The sequence below is a fragment of the Amaranthus tricolor genome, chromosome 9 (genome assembly GCF_026212465.1).
Source record: "Amaranthus tricolor cultivar Red isolate AtriRed21 chromosome 9, ASM2621246v1, whole genome shotgun sequence".
Taxonomy (NCBI): domain Eukaryota; kingdom Viridiplantae; phylum Streptophyta; class Magnoliopsida; order Caryophyllales; family Amaranthaceae; genus Amaranthus; species Amaranthus tricolor.
In genome coordinates, this window is record NC_080055.1 from 8,698,700 (window position 1) to 8,724,390 (window position 25,691).

At 32.3% G+C, this 25,691-nt stretch overlaps 2 protein-coding genes across 2 annotated transcripts; one reads left to right on the forward strand and one right to left on the reverse strand.

The window, feature by feature from the left end:
- The first annotated feature begins 12,564 nt into the window (after positions 1 to 12,564).
- LOC130823641 (2-oxoisovalerate dehydrogenase subunit alpha 2, mitochondrial-like) lies at positions 12,565 to 19,542 on the forward strand. Its single transcript, XM_057688350.1, has 10 exons — positions 12,565 to 12,932; positions 13,057 to 13,092; positions 15,020 to 15,151; positions 15,593 to 15,775; positions 16,123 to 16,280; positions 16,400 to 16,499; positions 18,133 to 18,244; positions 18,336 to 18,475; positions 18,832 to 19,017; positions 19,141 to 19,542. Exons 1-10 carry the CDS (start codon positions 12,687 to 12,689, stop codon positions 19,306 to 19,308), a joined length of 1,461 nt encoding a protein of 486 aa, XP_057544333.1. The 5' UTR covers positions 12,565 to 12,686; the 3' UTR covers positions 19,309 to 19,542.
- A 4,809-nt stretch (positions 19,543 to 24,351) lies between these two features.
- Positions 24,352 to 25,391, reverse strand: LOC130823642 (BURP domain-containing protein BNM2A-like). Its single transcript, XM_057688351.1, has 2 exons — positions 25,274 to 25,391; positions 24,352 to 25,173 (listed from the first exon to the last, which is right to left on the reverse strand). The coding sequence occupies exons 1-2, from the start codon at positions 25,340 to 25,342 to the stop codon at positions 24,448 to 24,450; spliced, it is 795 nt and encodes a 264-aa protein (XP_057544334.1). The 5' UTR covers positions 25,343 to 25,391; the 3' UTR covers positions 24,352 to 24,447.
- Between the last annotated feature and the right edge of the window lie 300 nt (positions 25,392 to 25,691).

Sequence of the window (25,691 nt, forward strand, 5' to 3'; positions counted from 1 at the left end):
TTTTTAAAAATAGTTTGGGCAAATCCAATTGAAGTCGTCTCATGATGAGATGGCCTCAATAAAGAATTGAACAAATTTTTTTTATTTAATTTCTATCTCGAAGAAATACCGATCAATTGATGATTATTGAAAGCAATTGAAAATTCTATTTTGATTAGGGTTGAATTTAAAATTTTAGTATAGAATGAACCAGATACTACTTCTATATGTGTGCTAAATCAATTATTTTTTTTGTTTTATATATTACACTAAGCATTATTAATAGAGTTTTTAATCAAAATGATTTGGGCCAGATCAAAGATAATTAACCTTTTGGGTTTTGAAGAGTGGCAAACCCTAAACACACTAATGAGTTGGTGGATGAGTGTTTCTACAAGAACAAATGGCTTATTGTGTCAGAGCAGGAAATTGGAAGGTGTTCCTGATAAGTAATGAGAAGTGACTCAGCAAACATCTTAAGTTGCAAAGCAAGAACTTGAAGGATGTTGATTAGAAGAATGCAAGTAGTTATCAGAAATTATATTTGAATATAAGTTTTATTTTAATATTTTACATTTTTTTTAAAATTATTTATTTTTAAAAAGGCGTTACAGTGGGTAAAAAGTCATTAACTATCTCTTTTTTAGTGTGCATATCTAGAAATTAGCCTATAACTATTCATTTCAATTAGACCCCAAAACAATAATTGCGACTTTTGTTATTCAAAAAAATAGTAAAGCCAAGAAAACAACACTAATTATTTTCTCGGGTTTACAACATTGCCCCGGTAAAAACCTCGTTAAATGTTCTCTCGATTTGAGTGTCACAGTAAGGCCGCAAACACCGAAAAATTATATTAACCCCAAATTTTAAAAAATAAAAAAAAATTCAATCGTAACATGTAAGGTCACATGTACAACCCCGTCAGGAGAATGACCATGTATACATTCACGGTAAGAAGTGACCTGACGTTTAAGTTATCAATAAATAAAATTAAGGAAATTTCACGTGGTAACAGTGAGTTTTTGACTTTTTGACGTGAGGGACAAACAATTTTTTAAATATATATGGTGACCTCGAGCTTTCAACTTTTCAATGTGGTAGCCAAAATATTATGTTTTTTTGTGATTGAATACACATTTAAACAAATTTTTGAAAAATGTGCTCTATAAGGGTAATCGCAACGTTTGGATTTATGAAAAGGTCATTATGATATGTAATAACAACGTAAATTTGGCAAAAACCTTATTATTTTGCCTCATAGTGGAAAAGGTAGAAGCTTAGGATCACCACGCAAATTAAAAAATATTTGTCTACCAAGTGAAAAAGTCAAAAACTTTCTCACTGACAAGAGTTAGTCGGAATTTCCAACTAAATTGCTACTAAATCAATCTTTGGTCTGAATTTTAAGTTGGAACAAAAAGAAAAAATTTTAATTGAAAATTTCCGACTGAATTTTAGTCGGAAAAATTCCTGTCATTTTCTGAATAAATTCAGTCGGTAAAAATTATGTGATTACTCCATGTGAACAAACATTATGGAACATTACACTTGGCTTTTCGTTGCCACCCTAATATTAAGTTAGGGGATAGTATGGATCACATATGAATAATAATAATAATAATAATAATAATAATAATAATAATAATAATAATAATAATAATAATGATACACTAATGCGACTTATAATAATAATAATAATAATAATAATAATAATAATAATAATAATAATATTACGACTACTTATACACAAATACTAAACTAATACGACTAATAATAATGTAAAAATAAAACTAATTACATACCAATACTACACTAATAGTTTAATACGACTAATAATACATTAATTAAAATGACTAATAATGCACCAATACGAGTAATAATACATTAATGATACACTAATAAGACTAATAATAATAATAATATAATGCACCAACATGACTAATAATATACTAACATAACTAATAATAAGCTAATAATGCACTAATACGAGTAATATTACACTACGACTAATTATATACTAATAATACAGTCATACGACTAATTAAATACTAATATTAAAATAATACAACTAATAATATGTTAATAATATACTAATACGAGTAATAATATACTAATACAACTAATAATACAATAATACGAGTAATAATATATTAATTCTACATTAATTCAACTAATTATATACTAAAACAACTAATTTTATACTAATGATACACTACTACTACTAACATACTAATACTACACTAATACGACTAATTATGACGTACTACATTTAATAATAATAATAATAATAATAATAATAATAATAATAATAATAATACACTAAGTGGTAGGAGTGTTATGTTATAACTATACTAACATTACTTAGATTATCACTAAATAATTGATGTCCTAGTGATTGGAGTGTTGGTATACCAACTTGGAGGTCTTGGGTTCAAATTCTACCCAAGGCATTTGTGTGCAAGGAATGTTACATATTGTTAACATTAAATTCATACTACTAGTTGAATTTCCTTGTTTACGAGTCTAATTGTATAAATGATTTGTAGCCACATGTTGTGCATATGTTAATTTGTGTGGCAGATAATATGATTAGCCACGGATTATGCTTGTGGCAAAAGAATATAATTAGCCATGTGATCTATCGTGGAAAAAAAAAGAGTTTATGCCACAACCATAATTTTCCCGTGGCTAGATTCACTTGTGCCACGGTAGTCTCTAACTTAAATTCATGTGGCTGGACATCATAGCCATGGAAAATTCTTACTTGTGCCACGACTGCTACTGTGGTATAAGTGATGATTTGTAGTAGCGAATTACCGCACGAATTAAAAAAAAAAAAGTTTGTCTACTACGTGGAAAAGCTAAAAAACTCGGGGTCACCACATGAAATTTCCCTTTAAAATTCATCCAACAAAGATAAATTACCAATTCTAAAACAAAACCAAAAAATATTTGATAAATAATTTTTAAGCCAACTTAAAAACTGACTTCTAAAAAAAAAACCAAATGCTTACAATGCTTAGCTTTTTCATTAACTTTTGACATATTTAGTCTAACTAGCACGCACTTCCCTAAGATATCCTATTTTCCTTAAAAAAAATCAATTTAAAGCGAAAGTATTTACTATGTATTTGATTTTATTAACGTTAAGCTAAAGCCGTGGTTGTAAATGGTTTTGCTTTATTGTGTAACTAGAGGTAAATAACGTAGTTCACAAATAAGTTGTTAATATAGTAATAAGTGAATAGAAGTACTAAGTACTTATGTTAAAAATTTTTAAGCTTGAGTTTGTGTTAAGAAAAGAGTTTTAACAAAATTCTTTTAAATTTAAATCATTTAACAATGCATACTAACAAAATCTAATTTGCACTTGTAACTAATAAGTCTTTGATAATGAAGTTAGTGGATTGATGAAACATCTATTGTATATCATGTGGATTGTTGATTAGCATTTGTCATTTAGGAATAAGTTAGGAAAAAGCCGTAAATTATAATTTTATTAAGAATAATGTTGTGACATTACTTTCTTTTATTTTATATTATGATATTATATTAAGATTATAATGTTGTATTAGAGTATGTTCTGCTTATTGTGTGTGGTTGCCAGGTGATCTGTGCTAGTGTGCAGACTTGGGTCTTGCTCAACATAGCCTCAAGTGTGTGGTGTAGGTGCTGGTGAAGGTTAATGCAATGTCAAGTATGCTGTTGTTCAATATCCTTGTGCCAAGTCTTCTCTACATTAAAAGGATGTCTTTTTATCAGAATAGTGATAAGAAGCATTAGTATTCTATTATTATAGTTGTTCCTTGTATGTGTTCTTTAGCACGTGGATTTAGAGGTTTATATTAGGTTGTTATGAAGGTTGTTAGGTTCCTATAACAATCCTTCTTTTGTCTTTTTCCTTTTCTTGTTTTGTCTTGTACGCTATATATACTTAGCTTCATTTTGTAAAAATCTTAATTATGTGATAATAAAAAATCTTTCTTTTTTCTCTCCTTTTGTTCTTCTTTTGTTCATCTTTTCATATGTTGTTAATTTTGTCCTGAGAGTTTTATTGTGAGTGAAATATTCAAACCCACAGAAAGACTCTACAAAGGATTAGTAAGTGAAGCCATTTTGAGAGTGAAAAGTGTGAAGTTTGATCGGTGTGTGAAATTGAGGAGGTTTGCATCAAGATATGTCCATATACTAATCATATAAGAGTTTTCTGATTGAAGATTGTGTGTACAGCTTTTGTTGCATCACTCAATTTCAATATCCTTTTTGATTTCTTATTTTTTAAAACCAAACTTTGTCTATTAATAGTTTTCATTTTAGTTTATCTAAACAAAATGTGAATCAAACTTGAAAATGAAATGCAAATTAATAAAACCCAAACTCTAAACCTAAATCTTGTATTTACTATTCAGCTTATAAGAATTAAAATTTTGTATTCAAGTGAAAATTAAATGTTGTATTCAGCTTAGAAGAAATAGAATGAAATAGATAATGAGATGAGGAATGTAGTGGAGAGTGAACAAAAGAGAAAGAAAATGAGAGAGAGTGTTAAAAGAAAGTTTGCAAAAACCGTTTTTGATAGCTTGAAGTTACATGTGGAACAAACAATCACATACGTAATAGCACCAGAAGCAAGAGATTTCGCATTGCTAACAAGCGCATAGCTAGGAGTTTTAACAACTTCAGTAGTAGCTTTTACCTCTTCCACTGAATTTAAGATTGTAGAAACTGTGGCCTCGCCTCGTTGTTTCACATCTCAATGAAAAAGACTAAGATTACAGAGGGTCTTAGAGCTTGGCCTCGCATAGGTAGGAGGTAAAACAACTTCTGTCTTTTTAAATGTGTAAAAAGGTATAGGTAGACTAAGATGATAGAGGGTCGTAGAGCTTCGCCGCAAAGCACAAATATGGTATGTGGGCACTAAGTAGAGGTTTCTTTTAAAGTGATGTGTGGTGCTTCAAACATAACATTTTAAATGTGGTTACATGGATAGAATAATCATTTTTCTGCATCAGATTTTTTGAGAAAAGATAATAGGGTGATTGCCAAAAAAGGAAAGGCTGCACAATGACACATTAAAAGGGACAGAAGTACACAACATGATTGAGTATTTGTAATACACCAGATTTAGCTTGAAAATGATTGATAGACTACTCATATCAACAAGGTGCATCTTCTTTTCTAGAGAGCCCATTTGCTAAGAACTCCACAGTTAAGCGTGCTTGGTGGAGAGCAATTTTAGGATGGGTGACCTCCTGGGAAGTTTTCCCGGGTGCGCACGAGTGAGGCCAAAGTGCGCTGGAAAGACTTGTGTTGGTTTGTGGGGCTAGTCTACAGTCTCCAAGAGTAGTCACCAGCGGTCCGAGGGGCCGGGGTGTTACAGTATTAAACAGTTTCCTATCAAGAAGCAGGTCCACAATAGACCTTTTTGCATGTACAATTTGCTGCTGTATTTTACTACAGGCAATAGTTTACTTAAAGAACAAGTCTTAGAGTAGGCATGCAATAGAGAAAGACAGTAATAGAAGAAGCATTGTCGTCTAAGAAAACGTGAATAACATAAGAGACAAATATTAGAGCAGGCATGCAACAAAGAAAGATAATAGTACATCTAGAAGAGTTGTTGTTGGCTAACAATACATGAGCAACACAGAAGGGAAAAGGGGTTTAAAAAAATGCTGAGGCACCAGAAAGTGAATGCAAATTCAACAACCAAGCAGTATATACCCAAATATTGCTTGATTTCCTTGCTCTTGAAAGTGCAACATAAAGCTGGCCATGGGAAAAGCACGGTTGGTGAATATACACCCCGACTTGTTGTAGCGTTTGACCTGTGATTTATTGACTGTCATGGCAAAACACAGTTTAATTGGAATTGTATTCTTTGGAATTGGAATGGATAGCCTGCTACATCTGGTGCCTTAAGCGTAATTCGAGGTAATAAAACAAGCTCACCCTTTGAAAACCCAGTAGAAATTTCACATTGAATAAGATTTGGCATGAATTCCCTATAGATCAGTCTTGTTCCATTACATAAGCCACTTGATGGATCAAGGCTTCCCAATAAAATAACAGAACTGTTTAGCTTTACCACCAATTCATGTGGGCTCATTCCTCCTGGGCAAAGTGTGTTTAAAAATTCTGTCAGATATATGTTGCAATGGTCATAATCACCGTGTCAAAGCTTTTGTAACAATAAGCATCTTCGCATAAGCTTTCAATGAGCTTAGAATTAATCTGATCAACATCTTTATTCCTTGGTGTAATTCATTAGTGTACCATCTTCATCTCCGACTTCACACATGCATTTGATATTTGAAGATATATCCTTTCAAGCAAATCATCTAGCGTACCATGGACCTCTCCATTCGCTAAGCGTAATTCATTAGGAATGGTGATCAATTAGCTTTCCATCGATTGTAATGCACTGTTTCCAAGTGCAATCAAAAACCTTAAAAACTATCGCGTCCACGGATGTTTTCATTCCAATGTAAACGAGTAAACAGAGGCCACAAGGGTGAGCACACTAAGCTGTATTCAGTGACTTCTTGTTGTGTTTTCTTAGGAACAACTGGTACAGTTTGACAAAAATCGCCACCTAATAAGACGATCTTTTCACCGAAGGGAACATTCGGCAAGCATAAATCTCGTAAAAGCATATCGAGCGCCTCAATGTTCTCTCTACGCGTCATAGAAGCCTCATTCCAAATGATCAATGAATCTTCTTGTATAAGAGATGCAAGGCTTGACTATTTGCCTACATTGTAAGATAAGCACTGTCCACAATCAATTGGTATCTTGAACCTAGAATGCGCAGTTCGACCAGTGGGCATATTAGACACCGCAATACCAGAAGTCGTAGTTGGTAAGACAATTTGGTTAAGCAACCGCACTTTCGCATATAAGGCGTTGTACAAGAAAGTTTTTCCAGTTCCACCTGGCCCATCAATGAAAAAAAGCCCAGGTTTTTTTTGCTCAACATGAGAAATTATGCGCTTATACGCTACCTTTTGTTCAATGGTCAGCATTTTCCTTGCTGCGATGCATGACGCAAGTATTAGAGCATGTAAATCATCTTGTACATCGCGCATTCTACATATTGAGACATCTGGATGCGTATGCAGATGCTGTAAGCCATAATCCGTAAGAGATCTACCCATGTTTTCTATGAACACTTCAACAGATCGTATAGTAAGCCCAAAAATCTTTTGCGGTTCATTGGGATGCCTCTGCGCAAAGTCCTTAGAAAGATGGTTGAGCTAACGATTCTATAGCTGCATCGGATCGGCTGGCTCAAGGAAAATAAGGACTGTAGCAAAAAGCCTTCGAAAAGCATGTGGCATTTGCACTTCGGTAGCTTCATCTAAACACTTTATTACTAAATCATCAGGCACAACCAGCCCCCGTTTTAGCGTGGCTTCATGAAATGTTGAACAAAGATGCTTGTCGACACTCAGTAAGGCATTAAAAGAACATGGACCAACAACATACGCTAATAACAATCTTAAGTAGTACCGTTCACCCTCAAAGGGCGCAACAAATGTAAGCCTACCAATAATCTTGTTACACTTCCTTTTAGTCCAAGTCTTACTTTGTGAATTCTAAACATTGTGTTCGCTAAACTTAGGAAAATAATACTTTGGCTCCAATGGATGTGATGCGTTGTATGCAAAGAACTCAGTTAAAGATGTTTTCGCCCTCGATTCACTATGTACAACACGCTCGAGTTTTTCATTATCTCTAAAGCAAATACTTTGCTTGTTCGGTAGATGCACCTGTAAGGGCATAACAGCGGGCTACATATCATATAGATCAAATCTTAGTTCCATCTGTGAAATGCATTCCAATCTTAGTTCCATCTGTGAAATGGGCATTCAGCAGCGGAGGATACTCATTCATAGCATCAGCGAGCTTAATAGCAGAAGGCGGACAACTATTAGCTGCAATTCATTAATAGATTTTACTCAATTTGTTTTGTTCCTTAACTTTCACAATGTAATTACCATAAATTTTAAGTCATGATGTGCTTATCGATGTGGCTACAAAATTAAATGGAAAAGTGACACTTACACATGAATAATTCCTCCTCGGAAGGATTTCCAACTATAGACTGATCTTTGCTAGAAAACGCCCCCCATTATCAACTGACAAACACAAGTGCTAATTAAAATCAATACCCGCTAACACTTTTTAAGAAGGAATTCAAAATCGAGTGGAAGAAACACCTTTTCGTTTGCGTTTCTTTAAGAGTGTTGTAGAAGTAGAAGGCTGTGAAGTAATGCAGTAGGCCTCGACAGTGTCGTCCGCATGTCGAATAAGTGAAAAAGTGCAGCCTTCAGCCAATTCTTCAGGTGGAAGGGGAGAATTGTGTACTATGCATTTACTCTTGTATTCATGTTTGCTTGAAGAAGCTTTTGGTGTTTGCTTTTTTTTTTTTTAGCGGTGATAATCGCATGCTGCGATATGAATTCATCATCACATAGTCTTTTATGATTCCATCTTTAGCTCTCAACAAAACTCTAACTTCAACAGCTAATGCACAATCACTGTACTCTAATTCCAATCATAGATCAACATAATCAGCAATTGAAATGCAAACATGCATGATAGTGAAGATCCACAACTGTTCAAATAACCACAAGCACACAGAACAAAGTGCATCCACAATCCGCAAAAGTATTTGCTCGGTACTATAGCAATACAATCACAAGTGCTAGGTAACACAGTCTCCCAATGCTAAACATATACCCTATCAACAGCCACTCATAACCAAAACTAACCACAACAACAGTTGGAAGCAGCAAGTCAAACACAGCCTACGAATGCGTATAGTACCAGCAACTAAATAATGCAAGTAGTAATCACAGACAATGTACTGAACATATCTTAGCTGTACACAATTAATATATGCCTCTCATATTGTGACCCAAGTTGTGAACTGAAAAACACAAATAGTAGATTATATAAAACCTGTTAATCCAAGATCAGTGATAGTTGCAAACTACAAATACAAATTATAAGCTTAGCACTTTAAATGTGTACAGATACAACCCAACAAGCATAATAAAACTAAACGACAAAGAGATACGACTAGTGCACATCGTACTACTCTCCATGGATTGCTCTACAACAAACTGCCAACAACCAAATAACATAAAGTATTGAAGTTGTACAACATTTAAGCCAACGCACAAGCAAACTACACATTGTATTCCCCAAACAACCAAATTTTATTAAGCCGATAGAAATAAGCGTAACAGTACAAACTATAATAGGTCAACAATAATTACAAAAGAGTGTTGTCAACAACACACAGCCTAATACAAAAAAGTAATTACTACAAGATAACAAAATGATGGCCCAACGATATCAATCGAGCGTATACAAACTAAAGACAAATGGACTAAACCATTGACCTCCCTCTCTTTTTTGAAACAAAGTAACAACAAACTAAAGTCAATGGTAACAAAGTAACCTTTTTAAAACACTGTAAATAAAGGCAAACACAAAATAACAGCAAATAAGAACTCCACTTTTCCTAACACAAAAATGATTAGTGACATGATGAGCAAACAATAACAACAAGAATGAAAAGCAGAATAGATGCAGACCCAAAAGATCAATGACAAAATAACAAACAAAAACCACTCGGTGCAAGAAAACATGGTTACTCAGATTCAGTTGCCATGACACTGTTCTATACACATTAAGAACTTCTTACATTTCTAATCAAAGCATAATCGTTCACATGATCAAAAAATAACAACAACAATGCAAATTACGATAAATGTAACCAACAAAAATCAGTCACACAAGCCAAAAATAACAAAAGAACCAAAAGTACACTGTTACTAAGATTTAACTACCATAGCACAGCTAACTAAGCCCAACAAAACCAGAACAAGACCAAATCAATCCCCAAAAAACGCATGCAATAAATGTAAACAAAAGGATCAAAGCATGATCATAGACATAATCAACGAATAAGACAATACCAATGCAAAGCACAATCAATACAAACCCAAAAGATCAGTAACACAAGCAAAAAAAAAGGAAACTGAACAAAGAAGACATGATTGCCAAAAGATAACTACTATAACATTATCAACTCAACCAAACAAAACCAAAACATAACCACATTTTCACTTTAAGAAAACACATGCAATAAATACAAACAAAATCACAGTTAAAACATGATCAAACAAAAGCACAATGCAAAACATGATCAAGTTTTAGAGCATACTAGTGAACTGAAGATTGCAATTAAACATCTAATCCGAAACAAATGAAAACCAGTGTGCTGTATCCATTTTAAATACATATATCCCATTGCATAAACCTTGTGTACTGCTAAAGCAAGCAATCAAGAAAACACCAGCTACGACTGCCTTAGAGAAGGGAATGAGTGATTGTATTCAATATAACTAACAACAATTAGAATCCTAAAATTCAGAATGTGGCTATGATTGATGATATATAAACAACCTATATGCAAAAATACATGCAACCCATGACATGTGTAACCCCAAATGCACATGACAAAGCCAAATAAAAAACTACATGCAAACACACATGCAACCCACGACATGCGTATCCCCAAATGCACATGACATAGCCAAACAACCATCCTGCATACATAAAACAATTAAAAAATCAACATACATGCAATCAACCACATGTGTGTAACATCAAATATGAAGTGGAAGATGACTAAGCAAAAATATTATTCATTTCCAAATTGTAAATAGTGAAGAAGTCTTAGACTCTTTTTATTTATAATGGAAAAATTTTGCAAATAAACAACCAATTGCTAGGAATACTTTGACCAAACATCTTGTTAACTGTTGGTTTAAACTTCTAACTTAAAAAACTGACTTATTAGCTAATAAGATAGATTGAGTCTTTTTGACAAGAGATCAAACTTCATTTACGTCGTATTTTAGGGAACTTTCTTATTACAAACTTTATTCATAAAAAAATTATTTTTGTCTAATGGCTGACCTATGTTATCATATTCAATATTCATATATAATTGATTGAGTTGTGATATTGACTAATTGGGAGGACGCAAATTACTTGTGATCGGAAAACGACGGTTTTTTCTAAATATTCCATACAATTTCAACGCATATGTAAATCGATTTGATCATAACATATTTGATTTGATGATTCCTAGCATAATTTGCTTTGATCTTATTCAAACCTATTAAAAAATACACAAAAATGATCCATTTCTCAATTAAACTTGATTATTTTCATTATAAAATATAATCTAATCTAATACTTTTATATATTATTGCTTATTATTGATACTATTTATTGATCACTCTTAAGATGTATTACATTTTTAATTTATATGCTACAAGCCCATAACATAGTCATATGGAACCTTGTTTGATTCGTCTTAATACAGAGATTATTAATATTTCATATGTTTTAATATATTTGCTACATTTTACTTTATTACCCAATTCAATGGGTTATTTTGATATTTTATAGCATGCGTTACGCATAACTAGAAATTTTTAAAATTTAATATTGTAAAAATACGCTATTAGATGATTCAAATAAGATCTCGCTTAATTTTTCTTACACGTTAGCCGCAGTATATAAAATAAGTTTAAATAACAAACAGTGCTAAAGATATATGTATAGGAAATATTCCAAAATGGAGGTAGTATCAACTAATTATGAACAATCATACAATAATATAAAGAAACTGAAATTTTTGAATGGCGATTTGATAGACTTTGCCAAATTGAGCATTTTTACAGATTAAAATGTGATTATGTGTCAAAAAGATTTTATTACATTAATTAGGATTTTAAGTATTAAAGGTAAGTTTTCAAAAGAATCATATCATATCATACAATATAATCATATCATATCATCAAATCATATCATATCATACAACACAATCAAAAAAATTCATATGATACAACACAATCAAAAAAATTGAAAAAATCCAAATGGTGATTTGATTGAGCTTTGTCAAATTAAGCATCTTTATATATTAAAATGTGATTGTGTGACATTCAAAAAGATTTTATTTTATTAATTATGATTTTAAGTATTAAATTTAAGTTTTTAAAAATAATCATATCATATCATATCACATATCATATAATATCATATCTTATCGTATCATACTACACTATAAAAGAACTGAAAAATTCTAAATGACGATTTGACAATAAAGCTTTGCCAAAATGGGCATTTTAATTTACTGATTAAAATATGATTGTATGACATTCAAAAAGATTTTATTACATTAATTATGTTTTTAAGTATCAGAGGTGTCTAGTCAAATAAGACACTTACACCGAAAAGTAGATCAAAATATAATATATGCTAAATTACTAGATTAAAATATAATTAAAATTCTATGAAAATCCAATACAAAATCTAGATTATTTATTTATAATATTTTTATCAAAAGTTTCAAACCTACCCATCAATATGCCACGTGGCAAGATTATCGCATACGTTAAAAATATTAGTAGGTGGGTTATATATAAACCCCACCAAAGTTGCCAAAAATTTTGAAATTCTAAAGATATGAACAAGCCAAAAAAATACCCAAGTGTCAATTTTCTGACACATCATTTTCATCTTTAATCTCCAATCATGTTCAAGTAATTTAATTAGTACTTCAAATTTATTATCCTCTCATTTTTTTTTCTTAACATTTCTTTTACAAATTAGAAATGGCATCATCATTAACAAAATCTAGAGCTTTAATTTACAAATTAAGATCAAAATTAATCCCAATTAATGTGTTCCATTACCATAGTTACTCGAACTCTACAAGAAATATTCTTGTTAATACAAATTTTGCATCACAAATTGTCAAAAACCCAATTGTATTTTCATGTAAATTGAAAAATATTTTCATTTCTCAGTATTTTCAATCTACCATAGCCCAGAAACATTTGGATTGTTATGATGAACAGGTTATTTTTTTTCTCATTTTTTTTTTATTTTATGTGATGAAAGAATAATTATTTAAGTTTGTTTGTCTCAATGCATGAAGTGCTCTGCTTTTGGTTTAATTGTTTGAAGCTTATTTTGTTTCAGGGAAAGCAAAATTCTTCTTATGATGATGATGACAAGGTGAATTTTATTAATTCTTGTTGAATTTTCATTTTTGTTAGTTCATTATTTTATTTAATGAATTTATCAAAATTTAAAGTTTTTAACTTTGAAATTTTCCTTTTATTTATTTTTTACGGATCTAATAGGTAGTTCAAATAGGCAAGTAACAACGCTTAAAAAATACTAAAAATCTAATAATACTGCAATGAAAAGTAAAAAATAACATGGTTGAGTTAGTTAGATAGTTAGGTGCCCAGGATCAAATCATGCCATTAACAAGAATTTGCATCCTAATTGTATAATTAGTAATATCAATTATTTTTTCCTTTGATTCGCCCAATATTGTGAAAAGTGATGGATGGGTTATCAATGTATAATTAGTCATGATTTTTATTTTAAGTAAAGTTAAATTTCCATTTACGATGAAATTTAGTTCAAAATGACCATATTTCCCTTATTTTACGCGTCTACTTCCTTATATGTTCTTAGTTTTTGGTGTGTAATGGAGTATAATAAAAGCATTCTTTAAATCACATGTTATTGTTATTTATACAAGTTGCAAATAATGTTTATACTATATATTTTTTTTCGTTTCACGATATTTGTTACATTTGACTTTTACGCAATCTAATGTGGTAGTTTGATTATTTATATATTGAAGTATACATTTAAAAATTATAAGTTTAATATTATGAAAGTATACGATTAGACGATTCAAACGAGATCTCACATGCTTATATTTTATCTTACACTTTAACCGTAATATATAAAATAAGCTTGACGATAAATAATGTCAATAACCGTAATGTAGCTAGTATTTCATAACGAAGAAAGTATATTAGACTAACATGCATAAGGCTGCATACTTTTGAGTTCCAAACTCCCGTAGGTGGGAGCCGATGTTATGGTATTATCATATTGTTGTAATGGAATATTAATAGTGCTACACTTCACTTTTTTTCTTTTTAGTAAAGTGTAGATATTAATAAATAACTTATAATGTGACCTAAATATGAATTGGCTCTTTAGTCATTAGAAACTTAACCACCATCATAATAATTTAACCCTTTTAGTGGGTGAATTTCTAAGAATATTGCATGTCACAGTACAACATAATTTGCTTTTAGTGGGATATATTTAGCGATATTTAATTTAAATGTTGCTACTTCAAAAATCTATTAGTATATGTAGAGGATTTAGTGACATTTATTATACCCTTTAGCAGCATAATAAAAAATCACACTAAAGCTTTTTGCGACATAAGATTTAGTGACATTTCTCACAAATGTCACTATGCCACTAAAGATCAAATGAAATGTCACTAAATCACTTTATAATGGAACTTAAAATAAAAATCAATAATAACTACACTAAAAATATAAATCAGTGAGTTTTTTTAATACCACTAAATCCAATGTCGCAAAAAGTTAAATTTGTTGTAGTGTGAGGAGAGTGTTAAAGCGTTTATTATTAACCACATGTGAGTTATTCCAAATGAAAGAGAATACGATATGTCCCTTTATAAACTTGAAGAGTAACTTCTACTGCTACCAATTCGTTTTTGTAGAGAACTTCTTTTGGGTTTGCATTTGGGTTATCTCTTCTCCTATTTGTTACGGTTGCCTAGACACATTTTCTAAATTCTAACATAGTATCAAAACCCGATTTGTTGTTGGGTCTTTATAATTGGCCATTTAATCTTAAGGGCCTTAAATTGGATGTTCATGCCTAATGAAGTTTATAACACTTCTAGTAGGTTAAATTCTAAGGACTTCCTTTGGGTTTGTAATAAAATGTTATTGTTATAAAATGTTATCATTATCCATCTTTGTGTTACCGAGACTCATTTTCTAAATTCTAACAACTTAATAGCATTTGGGGTAGGTAATAAAATGTTATCGTTGAAAATTATTCTCTTACAGAGCGAAGTATTATGTTAATGCAGGCCTTGGATTTTCCTGGTGGTAAGGTTCGAATCACCTCTGAATTGAATTTCATTTCTGAAACTAATGGCAACAGGGTTGAATGCTATAGGGTCCTTGGTGATGATGGTCGGCTTTTGAATAGTTCCGTGCAGGTAACATATTCATTCATTTTTCAGATTAAGGATCAAATTCTTGTATGAGACGGTCTCAATGTGAGACATGGCTCATATTGGGTTTGATAGCCCAATAATAGAAACTTTTAACTTATGCGCTTTTTATTTTGAGGTCATCTCAACATAAGACGGTCTCATACATGACGGGTTGCATAATTAATTTTTAATAATGTTGTTATATTATACTCCTATTCTATAAGACGTGACAATGTTTTATGCTATTTCACACCAACCCCTCTCTTTTACTAGGACTTGGGACCGACATTCTTTGTCGGAGAATTCACAGCCCATCGGTGGAGTTTTGGTTTATGTAGCTGACTCCATATTGTCAGGATTGAAATTTTGGAGTTGTTGTTATTATTATCATAACATTACTTAAAACTGCTTAAATTTGATTTGCTATCTCACTGATCAAGTCAGGTCAGCGAGGAACTTGCGGTCAACATGTACGAAAATATGGTCACTCTACAAGTAATGGATACCATATTTTACGAAGCTCAAAGACAAGGAAGAATTTCATTCTATGTCACTACCAATGGAGAAGAAGCTATCAATATTGCCTCGGCAGCTGCTCTCACTTCAGACGATCTTATTTTCCCGCAGGTAAATGATAGTCTTTATAACTGTGAGTAAAGCTGATCTTAAGCAGCAGAGTGAAAATTAACAAACGCTAAATTATGATATTTTTCTAACAATTTTGTATCTTTAAACACCTCACATATACAAAATAATTTAATATGAGCCTCCTAATTTTCGGAGTCATGCGGTTGAACATGTTGAACATGCTCAGAACCTCCTATGCTTTTTGCCAAGTCCGATGCTTAAAATCGGGGTTTGAGCCGAAATAGGCTGGATTGATCCACGCTAATCTGAAATTCTGAATTATTTAAGATCAATGTGTCTTAACGGGAAGTAGTTTTGTTGCGACTAACTTAGATACAATATTGCAGTATAGGGAGCCAGGTCTTTTACTATGGCGAGGTTTCACCTTACAAGAATTTGCGAACCAATGCTTTGGGAACAAAGCGGATCATGGAAAGGGCCGGCAGATGCCCATACACTATGGTTCAAATAAGCTCAATTACATTACCGTAGCCTCTACTGTCGCGTAAGATTGATCGTTTCTATAGACTGCTTTTTGTCCTTCATCGTGTTCTAAGCATATAATCCTCGGTATATGTATGTCTGAGTTTGCAAATTCCTTGTGATTTTTGGCTTCTTTTTCAGTACACAACTACTCCATGCAGTTGGAGCTGCATATTCTTTGAAAATGGACAACAAAAATGCATGCACAATCACTTACTTTGGAGATGGCGGCACCAGTACTGTAAGTTCGATATATTCAATATTCATTACCTATCTTTGACCGGCGAGTGTGTAGCAGTGTCACATGATTCGCTAATCTCTCTGCAAATCGTGAATCGAAAAAAATGAATTGTGGGTGGTTTTGTGCTATTTTTGGTTTATTTTGAGCGAATCTTGAATCGAGACATGCGAATTAACTAGCGAATCATGTGACACTGGTGTGTAGTGTTGGAAAAATAACCTAAATGTGATTCCAAATCGAAGAATTAGAGAGAGGATGACTATATAAGCCTGGTGGGCTGCTCCTCCTATAACCAATTGATTTTGGTATGGAACGACCTCATCAGACTTGCTTGTGTACAGTCAATTCACCTTTTGTGCGGACTTATTGTGTAAAAGATCTGTTAAAGCAAGTGCCAATAACCTTAGTGATGACGTTCACTTTAAACATATAGTCGAACATGCTTTGTCTTGTACTTTAGAGAGGGTCGATAAAGATGTGTCGAATATGGGTGGTTTAAGGTTTGGAACGGTTGATGAGAGTTGTTTTATCAAAGCAACAAGAAGAGGAACAAACTGGGAGCAGCTCGACCAGACGCTCGGTCGAGCAAAGAGTGGCTCGACCGGTCGAGCGGGGGTGGCTCGGTCGAGCAGGGGGTCGAGCAATGTGTGCAGAACAAGTCAGTAGCTTCTCTGGAAGCTCGCTCGACCGAGCGAGGTAGTGGCTCAGGTCGAGCGGAAGTTCAGAAGGCTACATAGGATTCTGATTTCGTCAGAATGTGAAATGGCTATGCAATTATGTGGTGCATTACTTCTATTGTTTATTGTAATGTTTATTGTCATAGTTAATTGGATGTTAATTGTGGTTTATGGTGATTTATGAGGGAATACTAAGGGTGATGAATGCCTTGCCTATAAATAGGATTCATCACCCATAGTAACATTCACCACAAAAACACACATATTGTTGAGAGGGCTATTGCATTTTTAGAAACTTGAGAGTGTTCTTACTTTGCTTTAGTATTTGTGATCTTGAGAGATTGTTCTCAAGATAAGGGAGGTTTATTATACTTGTAATTGTTGAATTCATTATAATAAACTACATTTGAGGGGGAGGTATTCAAGATACCTCATAAACACTTGTGTTCATTCTTGCATTATATTTTCATTTGTTTTTCTTTGTTATACGTCTTTGAGGCTTGCGCTTTCAAGATCAATGACAAATTTATCATATAACGTAGCATTCAAGTCATTTTGGTACTCATGATTAGTAATAGCAACTGCTCCAGCTCAATGGGCTGGGCTGGTCCAGGTAGAGCAGATTTTCGTAACCGACTGTGATATGCTGGTCCAAGGCCTATAAAATGAAATCAGTGGGTCAGGTTTACTCATTACTCGAGGATTAAAAGCCTCGACTTGAGTTAGCCTATGCCTCATTGGATATCTATGATGTTTGTTAATGGCAGCTAGCGGGTTGAGTTAAGTCATTTTTGGTTGGGTTATTTCAGGTGAGATCAACTTTGGGCCAGATCCATTTTGGTTTTGGTCGGTCTAGGTCAAGGTCATCGGTTTCAAAAAATAAATTCCTTTTGTTTTTAGTGTCCGGATGAAGTTAATTCTCGACTGATCTTTATTGTCTGATTCATATATGTCAGGGAGATTTCCACGGTGCTTTAAACTTTGCAGCGGTTCTAGACGCTCCGGTCATATTTTTCTGCCGCAACAACGGCTGGGCTATTAGCACCCCGGTTTCTGATCAGTTAAGAAGTATGTTCTATAGTACCGGCATCAACTACTTATTTTTCAGCTCCTAACTGCAAGAGGCATACCAACACCATAAATTGTTTACTTTTTACAGGTGATGGAGTTGTTGTCCGAGGGCAAGCATATGGCATTCGAAGCATCCGAGTTGATGGCAATGACACTCTTGCTATTTACAATGCAGTGCGTGAAGCTCGAAGGATGGCCATTAGCGAACAAAGGCCTATATTGATCGAGGTAAGTGTAGGTTACAACTCATGAGGGCCCGTTCTGGATAATTTTGGGGCCCTAGTCGAAATATAAAAAGGGCTCTTGAATAAGTAATGTTTTGGTTCTTTTTTTCTTTAATTATGCCTCATATAATTTTTTTTTTCATCACATTTATGTCAAATAAATGTACAAATTTTCAATCATATAATGATAAGGTACTTATGCACAAACTAATTTTTAATAATAAGGATTAACTCAATTTGAGCCCCTTTATAAGCTAGGCACTGGGCAGTTACATTTCAAAACTACCCTCAGGAACGGCCTTGATGAGGCGTGTCGGTCTTTGATAATCATATAGAAAAAATGAACATCTTGTTTTGCAGGCACTAACATACAGAGCGGGTCACCACTCTACTTCAGACGATTCCACCAAATATCGACCAGCTGAAGAAATTGATCGGTGGAAAAAGGAGCGAGACCCAATATCCCGATTCAGAAAATGGATCGACAACAACCGATGGTGGAATGATCAAAGAGATTCAGAGTTACGAACCAGTGTACGGAAACAGGTAATGCATAGCAGCAAATGATACGCGTTCTTACTCATTACATTTAAACTAACCGAAACTGCTAAAACTCGGCATCAAAGGAAGTTAAATTTATAAACTTGAACGTGTTTTGTTATGTAACAGCTCCTGAACGCAATTCAAGTAGCAGAAAAACTCGAGAAACCACCAGTATCCGAGCTTTTTTCAGATGTGTATGACGTCCTACCGCCAAATCTTGAGAAGCAAGAAAGATTACTAAGGGAGACCATTCAAAAACACCAGAAAGATTATCCAACTGATGTTCCTGTATAGTTGTTGGTTTCTTGTTTTTTCAGCAAATCAAGTTATGTGGTAGTGACTCCACATTGCTTGTATTTGCACCTTAATATCAATGCATAAGCAAGCCATTTAATAGAAGTATTCACTATTGAGCGATAAAGTTGTCATTGGATTTATATACAACAACACCCGAATAAGAGGAGATTGATTGCAACAAGCCCGATGACTTCAAATATTAAATGACGCATAATTTTCAGATGACTTCAATATGGTATCATATACAGTTTATTTTGTCAATATTTAACGGAGATTTTATTTATATCTAAGATGTTCGACCGCATAATTTTCAGATGACTTCAAATGTTAAATGACTTCAAATGTTAAATGACTTCATAAAAATACTCATTAAGTTTTACAAGATATATGATGCAATAGGTTGGAGAAGGTTTTGCGATTAAACAACGAACTACTCCTGTGAGAGACCGTCTCTCAAAAGGACGACCTCAAAACATGAAACGCACATTTTTATTTTCTCTTCAAGTTGTATTAATTAGGTTATTTAGCTCATATATGTTATGCGTCTCTTAGAGAGATCGTCTCTCACAACAATTTTTATTAAACAACATATCTCTCAATGCTCATCAATGACCATCAAATGGCCCAACATCAATAACAGTTTTGGCCACCACGCTTCATTTTCCCCTATCTTATCTCACTATGATGTATAAAATTCTACAGTTACAATTTCCACATGAACATAAATATGATGTGTCATTGGCCGGTCCATTTATTATTATTTTTTTACTAATCTTAAAATTTAAAAGAGCAAATTCAAGATTCAAAGACCAATTTTAAGACTTAAATGATCAATTTCAAAGCTTTTAAATCGACAATTTAAGTCATCAAATTTAACAATATTAAAATTTAAAAGGCTAATTTCAAGACTTAAAGACCAATTTTAAGACTCAAAAGATTAATGTTAAGACTTAAATTTCTCTTTACAACTTTACAGTAAAATGACTCAAATATTAAAGTTGATATAAAAATCTTTGAAAATTATTGTTTATCTCTTAAAGAAATTAACATTTTAAATCTTAAAATTGATATTTCAAATTATAAAAAAAATTTATTAGATGTTAGCTAGTTGGTGGACTTATTTAATTAGAGTCATTGTCTCTCAAAAGAATTGCTTATAAAACAAAGGTCACGCAACCCAAAAACAACTTCCTGGTAATATGGCTGAAGAAGACGAAATTCAAGGCCCAAAATTAGATGAATTGGCACATGGACTAAAATTCGTGTGAGACGATTTCAGCGTAAAATGCTCTCTATATATAGATTGATTAGTTCAATTAATATAAATTATAAATATATAAACTCTTTTTGAACTCGTGTTGCCTAAAAACAATCTCTCACAAGAGTAAATCATTACTAAAATTTTCAACATACATCATGAATATTGAAGGTCCAGCATAGTAAGCCTACAGGCCCAATGTGCCAGGTGAGAGAGTTTAACAAGATAATTGACCAAACACATATTCTCAAATGACATTGTTTTACCGTAATATCATTTTTATTTTATTGAGTTGGTTGAATATACACTTATATTTATAAAGTTATCACGTACATTTTAAGTAATCATTTATAATATTAAAGTGAGTAATTTATAATCTTAAAGTTATTACTAAGAATCTTAATGATCATATACAAATATTAAAGTGATTAATTTTAAACTTAATATGATCAATTAAAAACTTAAACTGGTCACTTATAATTCTAAAATGGCCAATTACAACCTTAAAATAACCTTATAGTTCACTTATAATCTTAACGTGATCAATTTTAACTTTAAAGTAATTACTTTAGGCCGTGGTCACTTATAACCTTAGACTGATTAGTTATAACTTTAAAGTATTCAATTATAATTTTAAAGTGATCACTAGTTAGAAAGTGCCTGATTGCATGAACCCGACTGATAAATGAGACAGCCTAATACAAGATTTGTTGTTGACCAAATGGGTTAACGTGTTAATCTTCCCCTGCCAGAAAATGCAACTGTGTCAGCTAACAACAGCACCATCCAATACCTAAGTATAACCCAACTCAGACAATCCTCTTTAACAGTTGATTGAGATGGTCATAAGATGGGTCTGGCCAAATTCAGACCCTTTTATTTTTTATAGATTCAGATCCGGATTCAGACTTTAAGGGTTTAAAATTTTCAGACTCAGACCCAGACCCTCCGGATCTGATGGGTCTAGGGTTCTTAATGGGTCTTAAAAAAAAGTCTTTGATTTGACAAAATTGAACTTTTTAAAGTCTTTTTTGTATTTTGCAAGAGACTTGTTATCGTATTTTACATATATTTAATACTGATTTAACATCCATAGCTGCATAGCGTCATCCATATACGCTTAAATTCTATTACAAACACTAGTTTGAGTCCATAAAATTCAAACACAAAGTAATTACTAAAAACACTTGTCCAAATGCATGATTAAAAACCAAATATAAAAATTGAATTCATGAAGACAGGATCCAAAATTTGAGTACTTTCATTCATTTGCTATCATAAATATGCCTTTTTATGACCAGCAAAATAGGAGTAACAAAATAAATTTCAACACCAGGTTTAGCTAAGTTAGTTCAGTCCATAGTAAATTTTATATATAAAGTATCTAGTGTCTGAGGGGCGGGTCTAGGGTCCGGGTTCGGGTTCGGGTCCAGGTCCGAGTCAGAACCCTAAAACTCGGATCCAGACCCTTAAATTATTTTTTGATCAAGATCTAAATCGAATTCGATGGGTCTCAGAAAATAAGATCTAAACCCTTAAAAAAGGGGCGAGTCAAACAGAGTCCTGGACTCATGACCATACCTAGTTGTAGATTTTTAGAGCAAACTCTGAGCAACAATTTGTTCTAAATTATGGATGGAATTTAGGGAAGAAAATTATAATTGTCATGTAATTAAATGGAATTTGAGGGGTATGTTTCTAGACTAAACCCGCTAACTGAATGACTTGCTATATTAAGTTTCTTTTTTAAAAAAAAAAAGATAAATTAAAATAAAATGTCAAAAAAAATGTTAAAAAAATTAATGATATTTTTATTAATTTCACTCCTGAAAACGCACTCTAAGAGGCTTTGACTACTTTTGGATATTGGGCCTGTTGACCTGGACTACTTGAATTGGGATTTGAAAAAAATAAGATGTTTTAACAATTAAATTTCCAAAATAAGCTTCGTGAAAACTTAATTTTCAAAATAAGCGTCCGTACATCTAAACCTAGCCTTGGAGTAAAATCGCTGTACTAACAGCGAAAGACAAAAAATAAATAAATAAAATAAAGTAAAAGCCATAAGTCGTTGTTACTAACAGCGACTTAGGAAGTTGACCAGTCAACTCCTTAAGTCGCTGTTAGTAATAGCGACTTTAAGGTTAACTGGTCAACTCCTTAATCTCGTAGGTTGGAATGAGGGAGTAACTGAGAACTGGAAACTTAAAACGCATTAAGTCGCTGTTACTAACAACAACTTAAAAACAAAATTATTTTTTTATTTTTTTTATTTTTTAAGTCGCTGTTAGTAACAGCGGCTTACTCCAAGGCTAGGTTTGGATGAACGAACGCTTATTTAGGAATTAAGTTTTCACGAAGCTTATTTTTAAAATTAAATTGTTAAAACATCTTATTTTATTCAAATTTTCAGCCTTTGACCCTATAACACTCCCCATTTCATTTGTGGTTCTTAACTTTTTTTTGTTTGTGAATTATTAAAAAAAATTTCATTTGATTGCATGATATTTCATGATTAATGATTTGTTGCATTGGTTTTTTTTTTTTTTTTAAATTTTTTTTTTAAAGTGTCGCAGTTTAATATGACTAAAAGAATTATTAATAGATTCTTCCTCCTATTCATCTAATGTGTTCCATTTGACTTTTTACTATTTTTTAGGAGTGAAGTGGGGTTAGTATGTGTAAAGGTGTGAAAATGCTATGTTTAGCATGGGTAAATTAGTAAAGATAATATATCCAAAATAAAAATGAGACATTTAAGATGATTTGACCAAATAAGAAAATGAGACACTAAAAATGAGTACAAGGCAGTATAAATTAAAACGTGTAAGATTGTTCTGTATTTATGTAAGAAATGACAGATATCACTGTAAGATTTATTAGATGTGATTATTGGAACTTCAGTAACAAACACTACTTAACAATAATACTAGGATCACAAATATAACAATAATATAAATTACATGGGAGGTCTTAGGAATTTAAAAATTAAAACTTTAGTTATTGTCTAATTTTTTTGGTAATATTAATCATTTAAAAAGTAAATTCTTATTACTAAATTATTACAGTTTTTATCTCATGATATTTTTATAACCTAAAATCAAACACAAAATCAGATCAAATAAATTAGATCAATTATTTGGTTTGACAACTTTTTAATATGGTTGGATTTGGATTGCTTGGATTTCATTTTAAGGTTTTGTAAAACAAAAAAACTAAACATCAAAGTAGAAGTTTAATTAGAATTTTTATACAAAGCCAAAGCAATTTTATAACCCACGCTGTTGAGTATGAAAAGTGATAAACAATTAAGCATTTAGTTACAACTTTTTAGTGCAATTCTTCCCCGTAACACCATTATATATTGTTATAAACTAGTAATTTTGGTGTAAATTGGCTAATTTCGTGTAGGCAGATGTCTTAGTGCAATCTAATCAATTCAATTAAATTAGTTCAATTTGAATTAACATTTTATAAATTAATTTGGTTCAATTTAAATTAGTTTGGTTCAATTTGATTTTGCGGTCATGGTGGTCACCTCTGAAACTACAATTCGTAAAAATAAAACTTAAAAATTATAATTCATATAAGCCTAAACCTAAAGATAATAATTTGCAAAAGATTTTTTAGACACATGGTAATAATCACAAATTCTTGCATATGAGTCTGTCTCTCCGTGAGACGTTATTCATACATGGGCTGAATAACTCAAGTAACATAATTATTAGCATATAAACTTCTTGTTTTGAGTTGTCTCATCAACAAACGGTCTCTCACAAGAGTAGACAACCAACCCATAAAAGGGTCTTTTATTCATTTAATATACGCTTAGAAGTGGAGTACACATTACAAGGGACTTGACTTGATATTCAAACTAATCAAGCATTTGAATCAAGAGCAGAAGCAGGAAACCAAACCATATCATTTGAAGACAGAAATTGACAAACCGGAGAACCCCCTGGTTTTAACCCTAAAACACGCAGGGCTCCATCATTTGGATCCCAACCCGATGTATTCATATGACAATTAACCATGGCTTCCATTTTCACTCCATCTTCACCCTTCAATTTTACTTTCAACACTTTGTAATCAGATCCTGCGAATAAATAACACTGATAAACCGAGTATGGATACGGCAACATTATACATTCCACCACTTTCCCACTTTCTATTTCCTGCGGTTCTTCCATTATCTTGTACTTTTGCAGTCTTCTAGAAGTTTCTGGAAGTGGGCTTGTACTCATCATTTTCAGTGCTATTTCTTCTCTATTTTTGAAGATTCCGCTAACGAAATCAATCATTGATTCCATGGAATTCACACATATTGCTTCTTCATCTTTCATTTCACACTGTTTTAAAGTGCTTTCCACAGATTGAGCTTGAGAAGATTCTGGAATAAACCCAAAATACTGAAGAATAACGGGTAGTTTTTGGGATGAGAAAGGGATTAGATTTGCCTTTTCTCTGGGGAGAAATTTTGGGGTTTCTGAAGAAAATAGACCTCCAAAGTAAACGGGTGTTTCCTTTCCAATCTTAAGATCGTTGTATTTGATGAACATTTGTTCTGATTCAGCTATGTTCCCAGCATCAGCAGCACTCATGAACTGCATACAAAGAAAAAGAATCATAAAAAACTATTAAAATAATTCATCAATTCTGAAATTAAATTAGAATTGAACTTTTATTTTATAGTTATTGTATTACCTTCAAAAAGAGTAGATAATAGAAGATCAAACTTAGAAAATGAGACTTTTGTTTGAGTACCATCTTCATTATTGTTGACGTGGGTTAGTTGATTTGTTGATGTATACCACTTTTAGTTTTAAGTTTTAACTTGAGTGAGGAAGGGTATATTCGTCATCACTGGTTTATTATCATATTCGGTGTTTTCCGCTTAGGTAGTGTTTGGCAACATAGAATTTGTTTAAATATATGAAATTTAATTTTAATATTCAAATTCAAGAATTGTAAATGACACATATATATTTGGAATTTGCAAATTTTGATACTTGACCAAATTTTGCATTGTAATTGCAATTCTATGGAATTGACCCAATCCCCCATTTCCAAATTCAAGATTTGCTAAATATAGTATTTGGTCCAATTTAACATTTGAAAATGA